Source organism: Mizuhopecten yessoensis, unplaced genomic scaffold (genome assembly GCF_002113885.1).
Source record: "Mizuhopecten yessoensis strain PY_sf001 unplaced genomic scaffold, ASM211388v2 scaffold11183, whole genome shotgun sequence".
NCBI classification, from domain to species: domain Eukaryota; kingdom Metazoa; phylum Mollusca; class Bivalvia; order Pectinida; family Pectinidae; genus Mizuhopecten; species Mizuhopecten yessoensis.
Window position 1 is genome coordinate 1,690,135 of NW_018408921.1, and position 17,732 is coordinate 1,707,866.

The window sequence follows — 17,732 nt, forward strand, 5'->3', positions numbered from 1 at the left end:
AAGCAATCTAAAACGACAGAAAATGAAGGGGCGGCTATGGTGCTTTCTACAAAGATGCTCGTGTTTTGTTCGAAATATTGCCGAAACGGTATCCGGTAGGGGCTATTTGGTAGCAGTCAAGTACAACTCAAACTCACAAAGTGTCTTATAATGTTTGCAGAAAAAAGGTAATAAAAGATTGTCAGGGTGACAAATTCGTAATCTCTGGGTTAGGTGGAGTCTACGGGCTCACAGACCGCCGCCTTCGGCTCGGGGTCTATAACAACCAGACGGGGTTTATGAACCCGTAGACCTCGCCTAACCCAAAGATAACTAATAATATGATTCTAATATGTATAGCAAATGAAATATTTTAATTAATTTGTAAATTATCTAAAATACATTTTTTCTATCAGTTCTGATATACATTGTGCAATAAAACTGTACGTGATACTACATAATTGAAATAAAAAAAGAAAGTATCTCCATGATAACGATTCTGCACGAGTTACTGTTATGTCTTTAATAACACATTTATAGATGTCCGTTTGTATTCTTAATTTAAACAACATGAGATTAAAATTAATGCATCCATAACAACACCTTATATCTTTGTTTTCGTCTGGTATCTTTCTGTCTACATTTTCATTCTGATGGTGTCTCCCTAGGCACCGGTCCGTATATCACATTTGCTGTTGCGATGACGTGAAACCCCAGCAAAGATACAAATATTAATTTTCACAACTAACAATCATCTTAAAGACAACGACATACAATTCCACAAATAAAATAAAAACAATTCATTTTTTCCTCCATATTTCATCTGGACTCTAAATAAACAGAGGCTAACAAAACTACAACATTAAGTAAAACTTAACAGTAAACTGTGCGATAAATAATCACATTATAAACAAAACGATATTTGAATAAAAAAAAAAAAATATTTGGCTCAAATGTACATTTACACGTTATTGCCTCAATCCTAAATCTGGTGGCACAATATCTCGTTACATTTACAACATTATTGCCTCAATACTAGATCTGGTGGCACAATATCTCGTTACATTTACAACATTATTGCCTCAATCCTAGATCTGGTGGCACAATATCTCGTTACATTAACAACATTTTTGTCTCGCCGCGACGAAGTAGCGGCAGCGAGGCTATGGTGGGGATTTTCCGGCGACGACGTCAACATAAAGTTGTTGCGTTTAAGTTAGTTTCATTGAATGTATAAGTGCTTCACCAATCAAGTTTGGACCATTTATGCATCTTGGGTAGTATATCTTAACCCATGCATCAAATGCTGGATGCGGTGTACCTTTCATGGTCCATTGACTTTGTCCGCATCTCCATCAACATTAGGGTTTTGCGTTTAAGTTAGTTTCTCTGAAACTATAAGTGCTACACCAACCAAACATAGACCATAGATGCATCTTAGGTAGTATATCTCAACCCGTACATCAAATGCTGCATGAATACATTGAATTTATTTCACTGATAGGTTTATTGATGGTTAAAGCGGGGCACAGGCGAGACACACATGTATCAATCCGAATGGCTTTTTTTTCTGGGCGTCTTAAATTGTAACCTTCCTCTTTATCTAGCCAATAAATTCAGAAAATTTAAACAGAAGTAATCAATATTTTTACTGTACCTAGTGATTATGTAAATTCGAAGTTGTTTTAATCGGGCTCCCCCTCATTAACAACATTGACCCTGACGGACAGATGACACTAATATTTTAACAACATTTAGAAATTTCATTACCTGCAAGTAATAGATAAATTCCTGTATCATGTGACCATGCAGACAAGGCTGTCTTTGCCTGCCGACCTCCCTGCCAATTACAGCCTTGGACATATAACTAACATTCTGCAAATACCTACAGGCCCATGTTTTGACGCACTAACAGTAGTTTCATTTTAGCAGATATCAATTATCAGTCATATACAGAGTAGTCCGTAAAAACACAAAATTGCTGTAATTGTGTTGATATCGTGAAACAATTAAGAGAAGCTAAACATCATTTTCACTGTACTATTCTGTCTTTGTTGTTTTGTATAAGGCGTAGAATATCGCCTCTGATGTGTTTAAACCCACCTTACCCTCTTTGACATTCTCTATATATCGCATATGCCATATAATCAAATCATTATAACTTTAACTTTAATTATTTTAACCCCTTTCATATTTCAATTATTTACGCATTCCATGCGAATGCTTTTTAAAATATTCGTTTTTATCTGATTTTCTTCACGATACTCACATGTTTGTTTAAAACAATAAACCACCATGGCCCTAAATGACCACAGTTGTCGTTGGGCCGTTAAACACAAACAAAAACAAAAAACTCCGAAAACGTTAATATTCCTCCTATTTTTTCTCTTTCTGTAATCCGTTTACTGTTTCAAAGTGAATTCTTTGTAATACAGTAGATACATAATGTGATTTTGTTATTTGCATTTAACTCTTAACATAAAGGAAATGATCGTTTCCAAAAGAAAAACCGAAGCCTTGAATCATTCTGCTGGTATTCCGTCAAGCAATGCCGTCCTAAATCATGCTGGTTAATTCAGATACCGTTTTGGGGATCATATGGTTTCGCAAGTTTTCACAAAGTTTGCTGAGCAAATTGTCAAATAGTTTTTAGCTACTTATAAATGTTACAAAAATACTGTTGCCTCTCTCTCTCTCTTGTTGCAAACTCAATGTTCCATGTTACAAATACATGGTGATAGCAAGATGTCCCCCTTAAATCTCGACCTATTCTTTCCTTGAAGCATCAGCGAATTCTACATTTATTTGACATTAATAAGAACGGTTTCAAACATCAAACGTTCAAAGTTGATAAGTTGACTGCTCTCGTTACTCATCATTCTTGTGTCATGTTACACAGTACATATTTTGATGTTACATTTATTATTATTCGGTTCGAGTTGAGCTATTAAATATGTTTTTTATTTGATGTGTTTTTATTGCCTAAATCCTAGATCTGGTGGCACAATATCTCGTTACATTTACAACGTTTTTGTCTCGCCACGACGACGAAGCGGCAGCGAGACTAAGGTGGGGTTTTTTCCGGCGACGTCAACATTAAGGTTTTGGTTGAATTTGACTTTTCCAGCATTTCCATCAAACATTAAGTTGTTGCGTTTAAGTTAGTTTCTCGGAAACTATAAGTGCTAGACCAACCAAACTTGGACCATTGATGCATCTAAGGTATTATACCTCAACATCTGATGCAGCATCAAATGCAGCATGTCTACAGCATTTCTACTGTACTTTTCTGTCTTCGTTGTTTTGTATAAAGCTTCTTAAACTGTAACTAGTTGAAAGACATCGGTATATTATATCGACTATGATGTCTTTTGACCCACCTTACCCTCTTTGACGTTATCCATAATCGCATATTCCATATAATCTATTTATTATCTCTTTAACTTTTAAACCCTTTCACATTTTTTATTTACACATACCATGCGAATGCTTGAACAAAAATATTCATTTTAATCCCTTGGTGCTCACGCTACTCGCATGCTTGTTTTAAAAATGACCACAGTTTTCGATGGGCCGTTAAACACAAACAAACAAACAAAAAACTCTGAAACTGTAACATTTATTTTTTTCCGTTATTCGTTTACTGTTTCAAAGTGAATTCTTAACAAAGTCGATACATTATGTGTTTTCTCTCTTTCTTGTCGTTAACTCAATATTTCATGTTACAAATACATGGTATGGTGATAGATAGATTTTCCCCTTAAATTTCGACCTGTTCATTCCTTGAAGCATCAGTGAATTCTACATTTACTTAACGTCGATAAGAACGCTTTCAAACAACATTTCCCCCCGGACCAGCATATTGGTGTTTTCCATTGTTCTACTGTCTGATGTACTGCCATCTCTGCCGCTGACGCTTTGTTGTCTAAATAAAGCCGTAAACTCCTTCTTGTAATCGACTTTTTATATTCAAAATACCGTTATTTTGATGTACATATATATGACTAGGCAACGATACCTAAAATTATGGCACAAATGACCTTTCCTGTTCACAAAAATATGAGAAAAATGTGTAAGTTGTATGTCGTTTTCGATTAAGGGTATAAGTAAAGGAACATAAGTAATCATTATAAATAAAGATTTAATGAATCAATAAAAGTATATGTTAGATGATACACATTTCCCCACATCCTCATTGGTTAGATCATAATCATGCTGAGGTTGATGATTTGTGTTACTATTTTAAGAAACATCAGGTTAATATACACTTTATGACATCATTTAAATCGCAACGTCACCATCTCCTCTACCAAATGCAGTCTTTCCTCCGTAAACTGTTTATACTTTCAATCTTGTTTAATGATTTAAACGTTATTTAGCATCTAAGATAACAGTTAAAGAATTTTTATTGTGGTGCATATTGCCTTTGATGGACCGGAGAGAGTGATATTGATAGAGCCAAGTCTCGGTCAATATTAGTTTCGCAGGTTCATATGACTACATATTCATCTCAACAAAAGTCCATAATTGATAATATTTCGACAGGATTATATTAATATAGCGCTCATGATGAATGTCAAAACTGAATATATCTTGTAGAAATTAAATAACGCTTATTGATTTCAACCAAGCAATTACCCTTACATGTAGATTCTTTCAAATCAAAATTAAACATTTGTCAAACAGGAATTATGGATTTCATGATAACAATAAGTCTGATCATAGGTTATTTCGTTCGAATTCGATTACTTTGTTACTTTCCCTTTATTATATATATATANTTTTACTACCCAACCATAGACACGTGTCTTTAACCACTTTGTGTAAAATAGAACCAAACACAGATTTGTTTACTTATCTTTTAAACAAATATTCCATCATTTGTAGCAAATATAGAAAATGGAAAATATCAAGTATACTCTATTTGTATCTAGCTGTACGAGCCAATGACACGTGCGGGTCGCGTATCGATTTCTACAGTGAAAAATCAATGCATATGGCGACTTAAAAACAAACAATTTGTTGTAAATATACATAGAACTGCCAGAAATCATGATATCACAGATATTTTGTCTTATGTTAATAACATGTAGGGCCTAATTAAATCAGCTCAGCAACTAGCTTTTGGTGTTAGTTACTTTCCATTGGTTTGCTCCGTGTTCCTTTTCATCCCACTTTGACATTCAGATCTCCCCTCAAAACGCGAAGTTCGAATATAGTCCTCACATTCCAGCACCTTATGTTTGAAGGAGTTGTTGGGAGTACGGAATCGGTACAAAACCCTATGTTCCATTGGTATACATGTTACCATGTCGCCTCACACGTGACCTAGGTCGACGATGCAGTGGGTGACACATCGTTCTGATGATCAAAGGGATCCGCTTTTAAATTACTTTTATGTTGTCGCATTTCACGTATTCAAGGTTGTCGACGCAGCAATCAGTTGACCAATAGGACCCGCGTGTATGCTAGTTGAATGTCACACGTGATCTAGGACTTCAATGCAGTAGGTGGCGCAATGATCGTCTGATCAAAGGGATCTGCGTTTATTACTTGGATGCGGTATCACTTGTGATCTTGGTCGTCGACGTAGTAGGTTGCGAAGCGACTGTTTGATCACAAGGATCCGAATGAACCCGATTTGAACGTCGTCTCACACGTGATTTAGGTGATCGACAAAATAGGCGGCGCATCGATCTTTGGATCAAGTTGAATTGGGCACCAAGGACTGGGATATCGCAGGTAACGATGACAGCGACGACAGTTATAAGAACAAGAATAGCTATAGTTCCTATGCCAACGGACAAAGGGCGATAATCCGCGACACTCTGTAACTTCCGCTGATACCTATTTGTCTGTTTGGTATCGATTTTTAAATCAGCTACTATATCAGTAAACGATTTTCCAAGTGAGCTTGTTGTCGGTGTCGCTTGGGCATAACAGCAAGAAAGACAACTCGTGAGAATCGAGGGATAACAAACATTACTAGACGTTGTCTGATCAGTTGCTGTATTGCTAGAAACTGTCGTGACACTACTAGTAACTCCACCAGTGCCAGTCACAACATTTCCGGAACAAGTGTACGGGTCATTCGAATCTGAAACAATAGTTTTAATTTTAATGTATAACGTAATTGATCAGCTTTTTTGGTTTCTTTGACTAATTAATAATGGCGTGACAAAGACAATCTAATATTTGTATTCTGCTTTTTTATTTGCACGTGCAAACGGTAGTCATGCGATACGATTTGTTGCCTTTTAAAGATAAATAGACCATGTAAGGTATGACGCCTTTGACAGTAAGTACCAACTGTCTTTGTTTGGCTGATATGAATGTTTGTTATATAAACCACCTGAAAGGTAAATGGCAGGAAAACGACTTCCATTTCAGCTGGACATATTACGCTTTCTTAATCGGCCTGACAGGTAACACTAAATCTTAAGCCGTTTCTGTTTGGGTTTGGTAAGAAGAAAAAACATCATATCGAATATCATTTTCCGACCTAATTCAGCCAGCGTAATAAAACATTATATACTATCAAATACTTTTGTAATGGCTTCAATTTAAGGACCAGTGTCCCACTGCATGCAAAGGACAGGAGACAATGGCTTTTCATACAGTAACCTCCCCTTAATTTCGTTTTCGCTATAATTTTACTGGGACTGGGGCCATATACCAACCACTTTTCAGGTACTGTAGCTAAGTTCATGATTATCAGCTGTCTATATAAGAACTTTCCTTTAACAATCTTTTATCTAAATATCGAAGCTAATTGTTGTTCCATGTAATATTAAACAATTGCTTGAGTTCTTACCTATAACACAGTAACATAAAGCAAGGATATGGACGTTACAGTGCGTGGTGTGCCACAAGTGAGTTGTTCGGTCCATGTAGACACAGAACTGGAAAGATTGTGGTTCGGAACTCCCCCAGTTGGTATACGTGAGAGTGTCCCCAGCCCACGTCTGGAAGTTACCGGTATTGGTCACGTCCCTTACACCAATATAAACATCAGTTGTGGCACTACAAGTCGAGAAAGGGTGATTTAGTAGTAAGTACGATAATAGTTATGTTTTCTTATTTTATAAACAGGTGCAACTGTACTTACATTTTTGTGCTGCCCAATTAAACCCTAGATTCTCAAGGTCAAGGGTACCGAAAAGTAACTTCTATTACCAATATAAAAAATATTATTTTAAAAAAGTGTTTTCTTAAAAGAGGTGTTCCATAAAATTCAAGATACAATATAGTTTAGAGAATTGTTGTTGGATGAATTATGAATGTTAAAAAAAATACACAAAAAAACCCAAACAAACAAACGGAAAAAAAGTAAGGACCGATTTATTTACAGTAAAATACTTGTGATTCGATTTCATTGACCTTTAGCCAACTTTTTTATATTATTTTAACAAATCTCAAAGCTCTCCGAAACAGTTTATATCTCAACAATTCTAACCTACCTTAAATGTGTTGGTCTGTTCAAAAAGATATAACTAACCATAGCCACTGTAATTTTTCGGATTTGTCTTTTATCTTTCCGTTTGTTTGATGTTTTTCCTTTAAAATGTTTTATCTACTTTTATTGGCCCTAATGACCTCTTCGGTGTTGAAGGACCGTTAAGATTCCAATAATATTAATGACATTTGCATTACAAAGCATACATGTCAATGTTGTCATCAATTAGTTATCAGTGTTCAACGTTGAAATGAGTGACCAATTTACCGGACGGTAAGCCAATGACAAAATATTGAACATTATGAAAAATGAAAAACACATAATTTGAAGTCAGAACAAAATCCTTTTAGTTGCTTCACTTGCCTATGTACAGGTGAGAATACAAAAGTATAATACTTAGCCCCTAAACTGACATGCTACACACTTATTCATTTTCGATTTTTTCGAAATAATATTTCGTTATAACGAATTCTTTTTTCGTTTTGTCGAAATATAATTATGTTTTATCGAAATATTATTTCGTTATAACGAACTTTTATTTCGTTTTTTCGAAATAGTATTTCGTTTTTTTTTAATGAATATTTTGTTATTTCTATAAAACGAAGTATTATTTTGTTATAACGAATTATTCTTGTACTGGGTTTTTTCGAATTATTATTTCGTTATAACGTTATAACGAAATAATATTTCGATAAAACGAAATAAAATAAATGTGTAGCATGTCAGTTTAGGGGCTCCATAGTACAAAGGTCTAAGTGAAACTCTTAAAATCGCGATTGTGACTGATGCAGTGGTACCCTTTACCTAAGTCCTTTATAGTCAGAATGAAAAGTAATAATTGTTTATTAAGGTCTGAATACAGCAGGTAATGCAGGCTGTATGTCTTTTTTATCAAATGGGAAATAACTTTGATTTTTCGAAGATTACAATTTATAAATAAGTAATTAGTGTCATGATTTGGACTTTTGAAAAATTGTGTCACGGGATTTTCATCGCTATGTGACAAACATCTAGGCATGTTTTGTTCAAAATGGTGGTCTTTCTCACACTTTTTAATTAAAGCTGTACTGCGTTTGACAAAGAGTTTATTACGATTGTTCCCAGGGAACAATTCGAAAACATCGTGATCGGCTACAAAATGCAGAGAACAAACACGATGATATGGCAAAGTTCGTACACCGGAGGGTGACAGTATCATTTCAATCCATTTCTGGAGCAGCTTTAGATTTCTTTTCTTTATAGGAAATTTTGTGCAGGTCACATGGCAGCGTGACCTTTTTCTACCACCTCGGTTGATGAGCTCCTATACATAATGTAGCTACATCCCAGAAAGTATTTTAAAAGGGGTCATCTAAACTTACCTCCATGTAGAGCCTAACGCTGTTGTCACAGCCGCCTCGTGAGATGCAGATGGTATATTTGCCAGTGTACCGCCATTTGTAGCACACATGAGCTGCTGGTAGACGGAGTCCTGGGTTGAGGGTTTTAACCAATAACACCACGTGACACCGTTATCCAAATATGAAATTGCAGACGGTGTGACTTCAGGGCAGCCGATTATGGAAGATCCAGCTAGAAAGCACAGATGAGTCATACATAGGTACTTTTCCATGTAGTTTTACTATATGCCCTATATATTATAACCTGAAATACGACCCGAAATTTACGTAAATTATATATTTCTTGTTAAATATCAAAAGAAAAAACATTACATTAACACTAATAACATTACATCAATTTGCATGGTATGCCAATACATCACCAGTCTATCATTGTAGCTAAACGTTTAGAACTTAGGGTAATGAAAACATTGTCAGTATAATGTGACCGGGCGTAATAGCTTGCTTGGTGCTTTTGATATGATATTTTAGTGAGATAGCACCACAAAGTCGGCATCAGATCCGCGCCATCGCCAGGAGGCAATTACACCAAGATACATGACCTCAAGAATGCATACACATATACGTTGCACGCATCGAGGAACGTCCTTCAATGACCTTAGCAGTTACTAGGACATTAAACTATATCAAGCCAAAACAAATCTACGATAATTTAAAAGTCCGAGAATTCAAGGTTAAGGCTTAACATGCCCCCTAAAAGATGGCATGATCACGGTGAATTTTAACCCCATGGAAATTCATATGTTTATACCTCAATCTTCGCCCATTCAGATACAGTATGAGTATATATATATAGGCATTAGCCTACACCAGGACTTTATAAATAGAGAATCAAGACTGTTTGATATTACTTACAGATAATTCCTCTCCGACGTCCTTTTTCAAAAAATGATTTTCTTGTTTTCAAGTTCTTGTATTGGTTAATACATTGTTTGTGCCATAGAAAGATATTTTATTAGTGTTATATTGTCTGTATGTTTATTGATCTTAATTTCATAATTTCCAATATCACGTTGTTAATTCTATTTTCGTGTTAGTTATCCTCTCATACATCCCGCAAAAAATGCTATGGAAGCTTATATTTCATGTATATTACTGCGTGTCTAATTGGGTAATACTGATCACATGACGGGATAAGGAAACACCGTGTGGGCCTAACGCACTTTAGTTCTTCCGGTCATATTTCCCTCTTTTGCCCTCGTGAGGCATGATAAATCTCGTGTTTCCCAACAATCAGGCAATGTATATGATATAGCGAACAGAACACAAGATCAAAAAGGAATGTTCATTACAGTAAAGAAAATAATCATACAAATGTCCGGACTGTTTACAACCAAACCTGTTAAATCAACACCATTATTGTTCTGAAATCACATATCTGAATGGCAACATTATCCAACAAATAAAAAATCAAGACGTTCAACAATTTATTTAATGAAAACAAGTTAAAAGCGCGGGTACAAAAAATATATTTAATAATATATTTCAGACGTTGCAATGGACTTTCAACTTGATATGTAGGCCATGTTTTAGCTTTTATATGAGTTTTTAAATCGTCGAACGTGATTTTTAGGAATAGTTAAAACAAGGCGTGCAGCGCGATAATCAATGACTCTATTTAAACACGTATAAAAAACTACCAAACATAAGCGTTGTTTCAACTATTGTTTATAAAATGTTCACACAATGTCGTATCGATCGGTTGACCATAGTATTATAAAGGTATTTGAGAAGGAAGTCCCTTACCATGTGTTTCAACACACCACGGCATTGAGCTGCGAAATCAAATAAGCTGTAACATGTATAGGACTTTCATGTCGTGAAAGTTTAAATATGTATATCTATTGTCTTCCATTATTTTTAATATTGTTTACTTTATAATGAGCTTAAAGCATTGAGTGTTCTATTTTCACCCTCACACTGTCGCTAAAAACATGATCAAATTGTTGTTCAAAAGCTTTCTCTAGTTTTTTCTTTTGGATTTGATACTACATGCAGTGTAAGGTATTTCTATGTTACTGTTTTTATACATTGCATCAAAATAAAAATGTAAGAAGAAAAATGAGACAAAGTTTTCGTATTCAGACCCACTTAATGCCAAACAACTTTTCAAAATTTGAAACAGGTTTCAAAGAAATGTAAAACACAGTTAGGATACACACTGATTTGTTTTAAAAGGTTGTGTCTTTCTGGTTGAGATCTGACGCGAATAAATAAATAAATGTGTGTTGCTCATAGAGACTCATCGTTTGAAAACTTATGGATAAGAAAACACTTTCTCAGAGTGAAAAGATTGTTTATAGGTACCCGTTTAAATAAAGCATGAGAATAAGCTCAAACTCTTAAATGACTCTTTCAGAATAGTGTTATCTTAGATTGTGTACCCATACAAATTGCAAAATTGTCATAACTTCATTTTCTCGTATATGAAATGGTTGTAAAATAAAATAAAAATAAAATAGCGTTATTTCTTGCTGTTAACGAAGTAATTCAAGAAAAGTGGGTTGGAAGCCATGGAAGTCTGTTGTTGCTATACATTGAAAACAATCGCATGTTTGGCACTTACCATTTTGGAAATACCAGAACGGGATAAGCAGCGGAAAAACCTGAAGATTTAAGAAGAAAAAATACTAAGTTAATATTTTGACCAAACCATGTGATTGGAGGTCCGTTTGGTTGTTTGTTTGTATGTTTACTTTTGTTTGGTATATGATATCCCCGCAACAGCTAAGATCAAATGAAAATGGATTTGATGGGTAAAATGAATTTAATATGAAACATACATTTGGGAAAAAATGTGTTTTATACACGAGGTTTCAGATTGATAACCATATATATTTATAGTGGTCCGGAATACCATTACTCAAACGAATTCGGTAACTAAAATATTCTGCCAAAGGTTTAATATATTCAACGGGGAAACATTTAGTCTCGACTTAGAAACATGTTCAAACACAATATAAATATATATAATATGTAGATTCATTCGTTTCTGATTTTTATTAGATGGCGCTCGAATGAGCGCCCCTACATCCTCGTTTGGAGGATCATAACCAAGTGGAGGTCGGTGATTTGTGATATTGACTCGGTCTTACTATTTCTAGAAACAGTTAGATAATATTAACTTTATGACGTCATTCATTTGTAACGTCACAATTCTTTCTACCAAACGCAGTATTTTGCTCCTGACAATTTACATACGTTGCATCTTATTTCTAATTATCTAAACATAATTTAGCATCAAATATAAAAGATTTTTTCGGTGAAAATGTTGTCATATAGACCTGCAAAAAAATATATTAACCTCGATTTTGATTTGGTCAATATCACTTTCTCATGTTCATATACATATAACCACATATGTCGATGTCAACATCACTTTTTCAGTTCCATATATGACCACATATTTTCCTCAACGAAGGTTTTTCATTGATATTGTATCATTTATATCAGATATTTAACGTTGGAATTGTTCAAGTATAGTAAACTATTGAATCTCATACACTTACAAGTCTTAGGGCATGTTTGCATTCGGTTAAAATGATAAAAAATGTATATCGTTCGCTGGAGTAAAATAAAATAAAAAATATACCAGAATAAAATGCAACAAAAACCAGTTTCAAAATATGGGTTTGAAAGCAGGAACAAACAAAAAATACATACGTGTGATAATTTAAAAGTTGACATGTCGTCAGCAGTCTTCTGGCCGAGTCCGTAGCAGCTGAATGAGTTGCGATGTACATGTGTTCTCACCTTGCAAGGTAAATAATATCGCGTCGGCTTTTAGTCCGGGCTACAACATAACGTAGATAGAGTTTGATTAGTGTTTAGTCTATGGCATCAATAGTGGGTTACACCAGTAAAGTGACAATACCCCACGTTTATTGACATCCACAGTTTACCGTTCGAAATCGATTACTTTTAGTTTTTGTGTTTTGTTTTGTCTGTGGGGGATAATTTTAGATAGGAAACATACCAACATATCTTTTGTATTGAGTTTAATTATTTAAAACAATCTTATTGATTTAAAATACATTGCAGTGTGATGTTAAGCAATAGAGAAGGTTTGAAACAGATTGATCAGTTGATAACAGTAGTAATGTGGTGCATCAAGGGAATGCTGACAACACCGGACTCTGTCTGACGAGATTCCATTTATAAGAATCAATATCGAGTAATCTAAATGGTATTACATCTGTTGAATCAGATAATACAAATGAAATAAAAATGTTTGCACTAAAATTTGGTTTATTGGATTTTGCGTCCAATTAACAGCTAAGGTCATTTAAGGACGTGCCTTTTGCATGTACTGGAGGCAGTGAGTTTGTGTATTTGCCTACTTGCGATTGCGTGGATCCGATGTCGAATTTAGAGTGGTACTGTACCTTTCTGAAAGGCACCAAGTATATAACCCAGTCATATTGTATTGACAATGGACGAAACGTTCATTGCCCTGATCCTTAATGCTGAACGTTACGCATGAGATAACGACTTTTTTCAAGTTTTTTTTAAGCAAACAGACTCGAATGTTTTCCAAACATTTAGACCTTCATACAATTTAAATAATTAGAAAACACTGCATTTACATAACACGGTAATGATATAAACTATATCTTTTGAAAGTTACAGCATTTCTTTATAAAAAGTGTAATGAAAACAAAAGAATGCGCAAACATGTGTGTACCTGCTTTCAAACTAGCCTAGTCGTATAATGGGACATAACATATTGTTAAGCATGGAAGCCATGGCTATCTTGTATAGTTTATAGTTAACCGACATCTGTCTCTTCCTGCCAAACATATTAAAACTATCATTCTGAACCACTCCACGTTCGGGGAAAGACTAGGCATGTTGTATCCAATTGTATTCTCGTAAGAGGCGACTGATGTTAGCCCTTGCAGAATCGGGAAGCCTGTGTGTGTCTCTCTCTTCCTTGTCTTTTGCTTAGGGAACAACGAAGAAACCTTTGATAGATTTTATGTTTCCCACTGCAAGTATATTGGAAAATGCGACTAATGTGGGCCCCTGTGGAATCGGTGGTTTTCTGCCTCTATAGCAACACTGTGATATTTTTCTTTTCTATTTCTACTATGTACGATTTTTCCTATCCACATTCGCTTTCCGGCGGTGTCTTCCTAGACACCCGGCCTCACCCTGGCTGTTGCTAGACTTTAACCCGGGCTCCAACCCAACCACAAAAAAATCAAACAAACATTCCAACTGATCATTTGTCTATTTCAAGAAAAACCTATATCAACTCTTTTGTAGCTTTCCTGTCAGTGACATCACTTGCTATATGTTTCCTTTCCATTACAAAAGTCTATATGAACGTTGTTGGCCTTCCGTAACAACTGCATATAACATAAGGAAATGCGAGTCGTGTTTTATATTTGGTGACAACCAATATTGTTTTCGATTTTAAAAAAGAAATCATAGTGGATGCCATATGTGGTGTGGAAACGCTGACCCTTTCTAAACATTTGGTTCCACTTCCGGTTCCTTATAGAGGTTCATTGTGCCTGCGGTCTGTCCGTGAAGAGTTGACGTCCTTGTGCTTTTACATCATGTTATATTCCTTATATTTGACTTCAAATATCTATGATAGAATTGAGCAAATCACCCCCAGCGTTCTTCGTCAGCAAGCAAGGGTAGGAGGAAAGTACTCTAAAATAAATTCGTTATCGCAGTGTTTACTCGATGACCTTTATGACGTTCGGTTTGACATTTTGCCTCGCTAATTTAAATATTTACAATTACTCAGACCTCTTATGCTTTCCGCTAGAATGGACTGCACTCTTTTGTAATTATTAACACAAATATATTACCTTTACAACAGTAATTATAGAATGTTTTCCACAGTGTAGATGTTCTTTTATCATAATAACTAGAAGACTTAACTTCTTTTGCAAAATGTCCCACCTTGTTGTAAGAGATCAATACATGTTTAAATATTGTTTGTAAATGATATTCCATTTCACTTGATATAATAAAGCGTCCGGGTAGATAAACAAATGCAAAATTAACCAATTGAATAAATATTTAAATGAATATAAGTTTAAACAATTGTTAAAGGAAAGGACAATCATACTAGTGTTATATTATCGTAACACTGTCTGAAATGTGTAAGCATGCTAATACTGTTATTTTTGGGTGTACGTCAAGGGGATGCCAACGGTCCTTCCTTTTTGTTTGATTTTGCTCCAATTTAATATTCCTCCCGATGCATCAGTTACATTACCAGGGCCAGTTTAATGGACTTATTTCATGATGCCCGTTACAGTGTTTACACATTGTCGGTTGAACTACAAAAATCCTCTCCTGAAAATGGCATGACCAAGATATCATTCGATAATTAAATAGAATGAACTAGACCTACCGATTTGTAATCAACGAAAACGTTGCCTGTATTGCCGTCTTATGGATTTTTACCCGAAGTCATTAGTTCCCTGCTGGTATTCTGGTATGCTTTTCTACAAAACCGTTACAGAGCAGCAAAAAATGTTGTATATGTTTACATTAAGATAGTTTGAGTAATATAAAAAATAATGCACAAGATAACAGGATTATTTTTATCCGTAAAAAATAGAACAATGCACTCTTCTCTTAAATCATATTAGTGTATGCGTAATTAGTTTTGAGACATAACAATGATATACAGAAATATGGTGGTAAGATTAAACGTTCTTGTCTCATACCAAAAGTACATTGGACAAATGGTGATAATACACATCATCCTTGCCTAACGCCTGCAGTATAAACACAAATGGTGGTAAACCGCATCCCTGTCTTATACCAATAGTATGATGGAGAATAGTGATAAGATGTGGCTTTTTTGTCTTATAACAATAATATAAAGGAAAATCATGGCTTGTACCATGTAATTATAAGGAAGACTGGTTATAAGATATAGCGTATATGTCTTATAACAATAGTAGAAAGAAAAATATATATTTCTTCACGGCCAAGAAACGGTAAAGTCATATCTGGCCTGACAACAATAATCAAGTACACTTTTAAACCTTTATGCAGCAAAAATAAATGGTAAAAGAAAGGTATAAGGGAAAACGGAGATAATCATAGCATCCTTGTCTTATGCCAGTAACACAAAAGAAATTTGTCACATGACGTTCCGTCTTTTTCTGATACCGTATCATTGTCTCGCGCCTTCAGTAGAAAGAAATATCATTTTGTCTTTGAAACAGAATATATTGCTAAGAATTTAAAAAGTAAAATATGTTGTAGCTGTTATCTGAAAACACGATTTCTTAATTATTGACACAAAACATAGGATTATCGACTCTGAACTATCGCGGGTTTATCTCTCGGTTCAGTATTGTTTGCGTCATTATGATTCAATAGAGGCACGTTCTTATCCAAAGTGTTGACATTATGCCATTGTTATTGTTTTGGTGATCGATGTGATCATTCTTGTCTATTGTGTAGCATAGTCAGTGGATTTAATATGAGGTTGACGACAAAAGAATATTGTGAATCAAAAACCTAAGTGGTATATAATCCATACCGCAGCACACTATTATCTTTGTTTAATAGCACTTCCCATTAAATGTAGAGCCGTCGTGGTCTATGCGTTATCCGCGAATTCGTTGTCAAAATGTAGCATGAAGTCGTTCTCTGTCAGAACACCCCTGCAGGTCTGCGATCGAGAAAAGAGTTCACCTGCTATTACCCACTGCATGTATCGTAAGACGGAATTAGTTTGGGAAGCCCTGCAGAATTGAGGATTTGCTTTTATGCCCTTTAATTGATGACACAAAAACATTCAAAATAAAATTGCTGTCCTCATTGCAATATTTGGGATCTTTATCTTTCTTTCTACTTCTATCTTCCTTCTATTTCCTATCGCCTTGCTTGGCAATCCCTAACCTCTGGCTTTAATGTTCAGCGTTCGTCCAGGTGAGGAAGGCAATGGGTTCTGTCCCCAGGCCGGGACATACATAAGTTCTTAGAAATTGTAGTTGTTGTTCCCTGCTTAACGTTCAGCATTTAGGGGAATGGCAACAACTAGTTCACCTGTTTTCAGTATATGACCGGGCGGAATGCTGTGCTGGGTGCTATAGCTCTATTAAGCCGGCATCAGATCCGCGCTATCACAAGGAGGCAAATACCAACATACCCAGCCTCCGGCACACATACATACATGCACGCCTACGCAACACACATGAAGGCACGTCCTTAAATGACTTAGCAGGTGAACACAACCTAACTCTTAGCAAACTTCAGTCACAACCATTTCAGTAACCAAGGGTGGAGTATAGCATGATATGGGTGAGTGCTACAGGGTGTATGCTGTAACATTCACGTTTGATAACAAGTACGGTCCTTACGCTAAACAGAACAGTAGTTAGCATCTAGCACACACCACAAATGTGCAGGTATCGACCAGGTGACGTAGAGCCAGTAGTAAACACTACAAATACGAAGTAACCAAACATCTTTTTATCACTTACAGCGCCTAAAGAGGTAGTTCCTGTGAGATCCTCAGATTGTATGAATTTAAAATTATGCGTTGAAAAGCATAAATCATATGTCAAATAGAAGTGTAACCGTTTGACTCCCTTCAAACATTTATCTAAGAAAACATTGTGTTCAATACGATATCAAAGTTTTACTTTCTACACAAACAATGTAACCATTTAACGTTTCCAGACCGACTGGTTCCTTTGTAAAAACTATGAATGAGTGGACGATTTGTATTTTTTAACTGTACAACGATGTGACAAAATTGTATATTTTTCATGTCACTCGACCTGAGACATTTCGCCTATCGATAGGGAGCGTAAACACACTGCAGATCTAGCCCTTCCTCTGTTATGTCAATAGCGGGTCATACAAATGACTCAGCTGGTGTACCCCGTCGTTTCTGTTCAAGTTCTGAG

The 17,732-nt window shown here is 35.4% G+C and overlaps 1 protein-coding gene across 1 annotated transcript; it reads right to left on the reverse strand.

Moving 5' to 3' along the window:
- Positions 1-4,792: 4,792 nt before the first annotated feature.
- LOC110440453 lies at positions 4,793-12,614 on the reverse strand. Its single transcript, XM_021483552.1, has 5 exons — positions 12,499-12,614; positions 11,402-11,441; positions 8,797-9,007; positions 6,794-7,002; positions 4,793-6,076 (listed from the first exon to the last, which is right to left on the reverse strand). The coding sequence occupies exons 1-5, from the start codon at positions 12,520-12,522 to the stop codon at positions 5,529-5,531; spliced, it is 1,032 nt and encodes a 343-aa protein (XP_021339227.1). The 5' UTR covers positions 12,523-12,614; the 3' UTR covers positions 4,793-5,528.
- Between the last annotated feature and the right edge of the window lie 5,118 nt (positions 12,615-17,732).

Coding starts and splice junctions, on each gene's coding strand:
- LOC110440453 (XM_021483552.1), bottom strand. CDS start 12,522: ATGTCAACTTTTAAATTATCACAC. Junction 11,442..12,498: donor CAACTTTTAAATTATCACAC/GTATGTATTTTT, acceptor TTAAATCTTCAG/GTTTTTCCGCTGCTTATCCC. Junction 9,008..11,401: donor GTTCTGGTATTTCCAAAATG/GTAAGTGCCAAA, acceptor TGTGCTTTCTAG/CTGGATCTTCCATAATCGGC.